The sequence below is a fragment of the Oxyura jamaicensis genome, chromosome 3, assembly GCF_011077185.1.
Source record: "Oxyura jamaicensis isolate SHBP4307 breed ruddy duck chromosome 3, BPBGC_Ojam_1.0, whole genome shotgun sequence".
Classification (NCBI taxonomy): domain Eukaryota; kingdom Metazoa; phylum Chordata; class Aves; order Anseriformes; family Anatidae; genus Oxyura; species Oxyura jamaicensis.
In genome coordinates this window covers 30,620,981-30,630,514 of record NC_048895.1, presented here as the reverse complement: position 1 = coordinate 30,630,514, position 9,534 = coordinate 30,620,981, and the positions used below count along the sequence as shown (strand labels likewise).

Sequence of the window (9,534 nt, the reverse complement as noted above, 5' to 3'; positions counted from 1 at the left end):
CGGGTGTGGATGCGTGCGCGGTGCGTGTGCCCTTTCCTCCCTTCTTCCTCCCTTTCTTTCTTTTCTCCTTGATTTATCTCCCCCTCTCCCCGGTCATCCCATGGTGTTCAGGTCCCCGCTAGAGCTTTATCCCACCCATTTCTTCTTGCCAAACTTCGCCGCCGACCCGCACCACCGCTCCCTCCTTCTCGCCAGCGGCGGCGGCGGCGGCAGCGGCAGCGGCTCGGGCTGCAGCCCCGGGGCCGGCGGCGGCGGAGGCGGCAGCTCCCGGGCACCCCACGAAGAGTTGTCAATGTTTCAGCTGCCCACCCTCAACTTCTCCCCGGAGCAAGTGGCCAGCGTCTGCGAGACGCTGGAGGAGACCGGAGACATAGAGAGGCTGGGGAGGTTCCTCTGGTCGCTGCCGGTGGCGCCGGGGGCATGCGAGGCCATCAACAAGCACGAGTCCATCCTCCGCGCTCGGGCGGTGGTGGCCTTCCACACGGGCAACTTCCGCGACCTCTACCACATCCTGGAGAACCACAAATTCACCAAGGAGTCCCACGGCAAGTTGCAGGCCATGTGGCTCGAAGCGCACTACCAGGAGGCCGAGAAGCTAAGGGGTCGCCCGCTGGGTCCGGTTGATAAATACAGGGTGAGGAAGAAGTTTCCGCTGCCCAGGACCATTTGGGATGGCGAGCAGAAGACGCACTGCTTCAAGGAGAGGACTCGCAGCCTCCTGAGGGAGTGGTACCTGCAGGACCCTTACCCCAACCCCAGCAAGAAAAGGGAACTGGCTCAGGCCACGGGGCTCACCCCCACGCAAGTAGGCAACTGGTTCAAAAACCGAAGGCAAAGAGACAGAGCGGCGGCGGCTAAAAACAGGTCAGTGGGGCCGCGGGCCCGGCGCCGGGCTGGGAGCCGGGCGGGGGACCGCGGGCAGCGCGCCTTCGCCTCCCCTCCCCTCCTCTTCCTCAACGCTGCCGGCAGAATTCGGCCCCCGCGGCCGGCCGGCCCGGGCTCCCCCGGCCGCCGCAGGGATGCCCGGCACCAAAGTTGCCGCCGCACCCCGCTCCTTGCCCGGGCTCCCCACGGGCTCCTGGGGCGCAGGCGGGGCCGGCCCCCCACCCCGGGCGTGGGCAGCTCCCCCCGGGTGTGGGCAGCTCCCTCCAGGTGCGGGTGAAGCGGCCGGAGCGGCTCCGGCCGGGGCAGCACCCAGCCCTTGCCGCCTCCCTCGCCGCAGCCGGAGCCGCCGGGGCTTTGCTCGGGTTTTCGGCTTCCATGCAGCCGGCACGGGTCTGGCGAGGCCCCACCACCCTCTGCAGGGCCGAGCCGAGCCGTGCGATCGCGAGCGGGCTGCCGCAGAGCGGGCGGCTCCTCTCCGATTGTTCCTATTCCTCTGCGTGCTCCGCGGGACCTGCGCGCACACGCGCGCCTCACACCCGCTCGTCGCAGGGAGAAAAAGGGAGAAAAGCCTTTCGGATATTGGGAAGCCTCTCTTTTCCCATCCCCGTCCCCCAGCTGTCTCCTCTTGGCGACCTGGCTCTCTGGCCCTGTGTTTCCCCTGCGGTTACGCTGGCATTTGTTTGCGCGTCCCTCGGTGTCTTTTTATTATTATTATCACCACTGCTGCTTTGCCGTGTTAAAAGCCAGGCTCCCCGCTTTTCATTTCTCGCCTCCCCCTGTAAAAGTTATTTTTCAAATGAAACTGGACCCTGAATCCGTCTTGCCACGCTGTTTTTATTTTAATTTAAGTTTGCTTCCCGCTGGAAGCGTGTAAACAAAACTTCTTGTTCTTTTAAATGCTGTCTTTGAAATTCCTCCTAATTATAGATAGCACTGCTGCGATTGATTCAATATTCTGTAGGAGAAATACAACCTAAAAGTGCCTGGCCATTTAATTTCCACTAAATGGAAAACAGATCAGCTTAGGACTGTAAATAAACAGAAGTTGCCTACGGATGCTTTTGTTGACTCAACGCTGTTGACAGCAGATGAATGCACCAGGAATTGTAAATGGGAGAAAAATCAAAGACGCTGAAATTAGACAACTTAAAATAATGAGAAATGTAGAATAATCAGGCTACGCGTTTCTGTTCTGTTCTGTTTTCTGCAGGCAGTTAAATAGAAAATACCCTAGCGAGAATCAGTGGAGTGAAGAGTGTATTTTGATTCACACTGGCAGTGCTAGGCGTTGTAGGTTGTGGCCGGTTGCACAGACCAGGACTTTTAGCCCCTGCCCTTATCCCCGAACCCGGCTTTCTTTGGGCTTTTGAGCAGAATAAACAGGCACGGAGCAGTGCTCGTAACACGATAACGAACCTGGAAATTATTTATCGCCTCTTAAGAAAATATATAAACGTTCAACAGCGGTGCCCCTGAAGTGTTGAGGCTGAAAGGACCAGCGCTTTAAGGCTCCTTTCGGCTTTCAGATGGCAAAGGGACTTAAATTTCGAGCGGAGACGAGCGCTGAGCTCCACAATCGCCCCTTTTCATTGCAGTCGTGGCGTCGCCTCCCCGGGACGGGACCTTCCCGCCCCCCCCCCCCTTCCCGCAGGGAACCGCTGGCCCGGCCCGATGCTCGCCGAGCACCCAAAGCCGGGCCCGGGGCGGTCCCCCGGCCCTTTGCACCTTTGGGGGCAGCGGCTTCCGCTCGCAGCCCCCGTCCCTGAGAGGCCCGCGGGGCTCGGGGCCGGCAGCGGGAGCGGGATGGATGCCCCGGGGGCAGCGGCTCGGCTTCTGCGGACCGCGGGGAGGTGAAATCACCTCTCCCTGCCCCACGCCGGCCCTTAAAAGCCCCAACGTCGCTGCTCGCACGGGCGCTGGGCGCTAGAGCATCTGTAGCGCCCAGACTGGGGTTAAGGGGCCGGGGACGGTGGACCGGGGGCCGGGGGCCGGTGCTCGGCTCCCACCCGGGCTCCGTGGCCGCCGAGGGTTCCGCGGGCGATGCAGCACGGGGAAGCAATGGGGCAGGCCGTGCCGAGCCGTGCAGAGCCATGCCGTGCCTGGCCGAGCCGTGCCGTGCCGAGCCGTGCCACCCCTGCCCCCGGCGGGTCGGGATCGCGGCGGGTCGGGCGCCGTCCTCTCGGCGCGGCCGGCGTCTGAGAGGGGCTGTGCTGTTGTTTTGTCTCCCGGCGCGATGCAGGCTCCAGCACCAGGCGATAGGACAGAGCGGCATGCGGTCGCTGGCAGAGCCCGGCTGCCCGACACACAGCTCGGCCGAGTCTCCGTCCACGGCGGCCAGCCCGACCACCAGCGTCTCCAGTTTGACAGAAAGAGCCGAGACGGGCACCTCCATCCTCTCGGTAACCTCCAGCGACTCGGAATGTGATGTATGATATCGGAAAACAAACAAACACATCAGAAAAACAAAACAAAACAAAACAAAACAAAAACAAAAAACAACCAACAACAAAAAAAATCCAAATCCAAACAGCCAAGCACCCTCTCCCGTACCCGAGCAAAACAAAACGAGGCAACCTAGAATCAGGACACACACACGCATGCACGCACACACACAGCGAGGAGGGAAGAAAAGGCCAAACCCGACCCAAACATAATAGCAAACAAACAGACAGGGATCAGAGAATCCACCACCACCACCGTCAGCCAACACCACCACCAAGAGATGGAGCTAAAACTTCAACAGTCACAAACGCTGGTGCTGCAGCGGGGGGGTGGGGGGTGGGGGGGACGGCGGGAAATAATAATAATTATATATATAAAAAGAAAAAAAAAGGATAAAAAACAAAGCAAAAGTGACAATTGTATTCTTTTTAGGACAAGCACGATTTCTCCTTTGCGCTTTTCCATGGACGCATTTCACCCACTTGCATGATGATGATGATTAAATTTGTATCTGGGAAAAAGTATTCTCTATAGTAAAGGAAATCAAACAGAAAACAAATGCAAACTCCGATCGAATTTGTACAAAAAGCAAAAAAAAAATAAAAAAAAATAAAAAGGAACTCCTTGAAGAGGGAAATAACAAATGTTTATCGCCTTTTTGTTGGTCCTCTTTCTCTTTCTCTCTCCCTCTCCCTTTCTCTCTCTCTCTTTTTTTTTTTTTTTTAAGTCCAAGTGATGGTCCAGCCAAGATGCAATTTTCTGTTTTTTTGTTCAGCAGACAATCATTTTATTCGTAAGCACCTTTTTTTCTACACTTCTGTCACTGCCTGTGTGGGTACTGGTTATAAATGTGGAAAAAGAATAGTTATGACTGTAACAGATTTTTATTTTTATTTCAAAATTTTATATGAATTATGTATATCTTAATGATGCGGTCATTTTCCCAGTTTGTAATATATGTGTAGAAATGCTTGTATATGATATTTGCTCTACACTTTCTTTCTCCCTCCTCTCTCTGTCTATCTCCCTCCCACCCTTTCTCTCTCTCTCCTTTTTATTTTCCTTGACTCGGTGTTCCTTGCACAAACTTAGCTGTCAAGATCTGACGTGCTAGGTTTTAAAAAGGGACCTCAGCGATAGAAAAAAAAAAAGAAAAAAGAAGAAGAAAAAAAAAAAAAGCTTAGGGTGCAACTGTAGTTATCTTATGCAAAAGCTATTTTGAGTATTTCATAGCAGCTTTGGGGGGTCTCTTCTTAAACTCCACGTAGGACGCTTAAACTATTGTTTCCTTAACTGCGTGTTTATCTATATGTACAAACTTTCTAAATCAAATACAGTATTCCATTTTCTTATCTACCCAGCGCTGTTGGTGTTTCTGTCCGCCACGGAAAAGCCCGCTCTTCCCGGCTCTCCGGGACCCTCGAGAGGATTTTGGGGGGACGCAGGGGCTGGAATTGCGCCGTGTCCCCTCGGGTCCCCTCCGCCACCGCGGGCTCCGGCGTTTTTCCCCGCGGGATTTTTTTCATTTTTCTTTTGCTGTGGACTCCCAGCTTGAAAGGATTCCTCCGGCCGCACGGGTGCGGGACCGAGTGTCTCCAGAGAGCGGTTAAGACATTTCGGGATTTGTTTTGTAGCTTTAAATGAAAACAAAAACATAAACTCCTCGCCCTAAGCGGGCTGCAGCTCCTCCCCTCGAACCCGGAGTATATTGTAATGTGCTGAAAGAAGCCTTTATTTGCATGACTAACAGTATTTCAGCATCTTTTTCTCCTTTTTCCTTCTTTTTTTCCTTCTTTTTCCATTTTTTTTTCATTAAAGTTCATTAAAGTTTTGCTTTGCCCTGGGCAGATTATTCAGCCGTGAATTAAGGAGAGGTAAATTCTAAACTTGTTTTTACTTGAAAATACAATTTCGAAACTTACCAGGGATTTAGGGAGGAACGTGCCTGGAATTTCTTGACCATTTCCAAACTAATTTGGACTTCCGATCTACCTTTGTGTTGCCTGAATCCTCTCCCCTCTTCCCTCCTCCCCTTTTTTGGGAAGTCCAAGCTAGGTTTATGGAAAGCCTTAGGAAGGGCCTGGGCTTCCCCTCGCGTCCCCCCGCCCCGAGAGGCTACCTGGGGATCCGGGGAAACCCCCTAGGGTATGAGAGCTTCTAGCAAGCCACTAATGGACAGTTTTCAGGAATAAGCTGAAATACAAATACTTTCCCACACCCCCTTTGCCCCCGAGGAAATGCCGCGTGTGTGCGCGGCACCCTTGCAGCGGAGCACGGTGGGGACGAGCCCCCCGGGGGACGCCCTGGCCGGGGCCGGGAGGAGGAAAGGGGAGCCCACGAACCTCTTGTGTGTGTGTTGTGCATATGTGCGTGTGTAAGGGGGGTCTCCTCAAGCTGCCCTCGGGAGCTGCCCAGCACCGGTGCCCCAGCTCGTCCCGGAGGCAGGGCCAGCCGCCGCCCGCCTCGTCGGGGTTCGCTGCCCGGCGGCACCGGCGGGGCCAGGGAGGTGGATTCGAAGAAAATAATGTCCGGTTGTGCCAGGATGGGAATTGCTGGGAGCGGGGGGGTTGTGTGTGGGGGAACAATAGCGCTCTCGTGTACTGCTGCGGTGGGTGAAGGGGGCTTAGGTCTTCCCCTCCCCCATGCGGCACTTAGAGGGGAGAAAAACACCCAGGAGGGGGGAAAAGACCCCCATATGATCGGCACCCACGCACGCGTGAGCTCAGGCTGCTCTTTCCCTCCGGCAGCCAAGGCCTGGAGAAGAAGAAATCCCGGCCCTGAGAGTTAGCCCGGGGCTCGGTCGGAAGGCGATCCACGATGCTGCTGCGCTGGGTTTTTTGCCACACTATTTCTGCTCCGCGCTGGTAGGAGTGTCGTTCTCATCCTGCTTTATTTTTGACGGGCTTTAATACCTGAAAGGAATCAGAGGCGTGAAAGTTTGGGATTTTTATTTATTTATTTATTTCCTTTCCCTTCCTCCGTTTTCGCGTCTGGAGGCTGCAGCTACAAGGCGTCGAGCCGGCAGCAGCAACCCACCGCAGCTGAGCCTTACACCGCTGCCGCTGGGTTTTTCTCCCCTCCGATCAAGCCCCCCAAAATCGCCCCGTCCTGCTGCGGCAGCTGGGGGAGGCCAGAGCCTTTAGCCTTTAGCCCCCTTCCGGCTCCCCCAGGCCCAGGGCTGCAGCACCCCCCGGGGCAGGGCAGTTGCTTCCTTACCATTAACCCCCCGCCCCCCTACCAAAAAAAGAAAAAGAAGAAAAAAAAAAAAAAAAAAGCCTGAGCCCAAAACTCGAGTGGCCGTGGCAGATGTAGCAGACTCACAGGGGGTATCTTTAAGCCTCCCTTCCCTCCCCGCCGATCCCATGACACGAGTGGGGGGCGCACCCGGGCTGGGGGTGCCGAGGGAGCGGGTAATGATGTGCTGGGCTCCGGAACGGGTAAATGATGTTGTTTTCGGATTTGCATTAAAAACCTGAATGGCTGATTGAGGTGTAAATCTCTGAAAAGCTGCGTTTAAGCCTCCTGGCCCACTAAGTCCGCCTGCCCCGGGAAGATAGGGCCTATCGAGCCCCGCCAAACCGGAGGGCCTGCCTCTTCCCCTCGCCTGGCCGATCGTTATCGACAGCACGAGTTTATTCTCGGCCGGTGATTAGGGTGAAATTACTCGGAAGCCCAAGTGCGGCTGGTCGATGCGGAGGCGAAGGCCCTGGGACGGGCAGCAGATGGCCGCAGCCCCGCAGCCACCCCCACCCCCCGAAGACAGCGACTTGGGGCTGGAGCTCCCACCCGCGACCTCCGACGTGCGTGGATGGCTCCTGCCTCCGCGCCCCCCGTCTCGGCTTTCGCTGTCCAAGGGCAGCCCCCAGCCCACGGGCAGCTCCCCCCGATCCATTACAGTTGCCTCCCAGAGGGGCTGCGATCTGCTTGCCTGTTGCCCTTAATTTTTATCATCCCCAGATGAGGTTGCTGCCCCGGCCCGAAATGAAAAGAAAATGTGGACGTTGGTGCCCTGGTATTGCTCTGATTTCTTCGGTTAGCTGAGCACAACTTTCCATTCGTGTTTATTCATGCAGTTTCTTATTGAGCTCTACATCGCACTGGCCTGGATTCCGTGTGTAGGGAGAAGATAGACAAACATCGCCTTTTTCTAGAGCACACGAACACACACACACGGGCGTGCAGAGGCACACACACGAATCCACAATGCCCCCGTGGCCTGTAACTGCCTCACCACCCTATAGAGAGAGCCCTGACACACACAAGTTTGTAGATGGAGTACAAAAAAACAAGGGGGGAAATGAACCAAACCATCCCGTTGCGGATGGAGAAGGCAGAGAGGCAAAGGGAGGAGAGAGAGAAAGAGCTGGGAAGAAAAAACACTGAGGATACAACCGATAGCCGGGCTAAATATTCTATTCTGGCACGGCAATAACAAAGGGCACGGGCTGTGCTACGATTAAATGATGCTACGATTAAATGATGCTAAAGAGTTTGTGTCTGGGGAGGCACATCTGTTCTGGCTTGTTTTCGGCGCTGTTCTTTTTTATTTGGAAGAGAGGTGTTTTCTGAGCAGTAGGCTTCAAAGTGCCTCGGCACCTCGGGATTGGCGAGAGAAGCAAGATGCACAACAGTAATGAATAAATAAAGGCTAGATGTAAATATCTGGAAGAGTGTGCTTTGAATCGCCTTGCTGAAACCGAGAGGAAGTATTAGGATCTGCTCCCTGTATGGCAGGCAGGTCCTTTGCTGAACAGGTCGAAAGAAAGAAGAAAACTACACTGGAAGTCAAGATTTACAATATCTAACGCCAGACTGCAAATGACTTTAATTCCAGAACTAGCTATTAGAGGGAGGTTTAGCTCTACTGCAAATATTTGCTTTTTTGTCCCCATAGAAACATCATTAGGGGAAGTTCATTTAATAATAAGGTCAATTAAAGAGTATTTTTCAATGAGTGGAGGAAAAATTGCTTTCCTACTGGAATAACCTCTCCAGCAATACATGGCAACAACAAAGTAGTGCTGCAGTGTACCACAGCACACTGGTTTGCGAACGGGCCCGGAGGGGTACATGTGTTTGGGTGGGTCGGTGGGTGTGCACGAACACGTGTGAGCACCCCCGTCCACGCAGCGTGGCTGTGCGCACATGTTGCTGGGGTGGAGTCTTTGTGTACAAAATGCACACACGCACGCTCACGTATGTATGGGGACACACGTACCCATAGACATGTGCATGTTTTCAGATTAAAGTTGCTCTTGTAATGTCTTGTAGAACACTGCATATTCCCCTTTAATATCTAAATAGGTCAGTAATGTAGTTCAATAACAGTGGAGGTACCCGTATATTCTCTCTCTTCAGCCTGTGATAAAACATTCTTTAAGACTATTGGGATTTTACACTGTAATTCTATTAAATAGTAATTGAAGGGTCGCGAGAGGCTATGATACAGGATCAGCAGTGTGTAAGCTGTCCGTTTGAACTTTAATTTGGAATCATAGGCAGATGGGATCACGGCCTCTTTGTGGTGCTTGCAGATTTAAAACTAGCCGGCACATGGAGGAGAAAAAAAAAAAAAAAAAAAAAAAAAAAAAATGAAAAAAAAAAAAACCTGCAATGCAGATTCATTCATTAAACATGAAAGGTTAGTGGAAGAGAGGATAAACGTTTAGACGTCTAGGTAAACATAGAGATATTCTTTCCTCCCGTCACTTCCCTCCTACAGTAACCCCCAAGTATCTCAGTTACTGATTTTCCATTGTTATTACAAATTACTTTCCTTTACATCCCCAGTGGGTATAAGTGTACCTGAGAGAATTATTTATACCCGAATCACGGTCCATCTGTTTAACTTTTATTCCACTTTCGGCCAGGGGGAAGCCAGTTCTATTTGCTTATTTACCCTTCCTCTGTCTCTCCCCTGCGCCTCGTTTGACTCCTTTTAAAACCGTCTCCTTCAGAGGGGTGCCGGAGCCAAGCCCGGTGCCGAGCTGCGGGCACAGCAGAAGGGAAGGAGCAGTTTGCAGCTTAAAGGGATAAAAGAGCGCGCTGTGAATTGACCTCCCCTAGCCGGAAGGCGAGCGGTAAAAGCGATGCTCTGCAGGGGGAACCGCGGGTGCTGAGCGCGGCCCGGGGGAGTGGGCATCTCCGTGGGTGCACGTCCGTGGGTGCATTTTGGCCAACTCTTAGGCCCGAGGCCGGTGTAGTTCC

At 53.6% G+C, this 9,534-nt stretch overlaps 1 protein-coding gene across 1 annotated transcript in view; it reads left to right on the top strand.

Annotated features, from left to right (window-relative positions):
* Positions 1–4,533, top strand: part of SIX3 (SIX homeobox 3) — a 5,509-nt gene extending 976 nt beyond the window's left edge. Inside the window, exons 1-2 of the mRNA XM_035323140.1 lie at positions 1–864; positions 3,125–4,533. The exon at positions 1–864 is cut by the window's left edge and continues 976 nt beyond it. Of these exons, the coding sequence (XP_035179031.1) occupies positions 101–864; positions 3,125–3,317 (957 nt within the window). The 5' untranslated portion in view covers positions 1–100 and the 3' untranslated portion in view covers positions 3,318–4,533. The remainder of the gene's footprint in view (positions 865–3,124) is intronic.
* Positions 4,534–9,534: the final 5,001 nt, after the last annotated feature.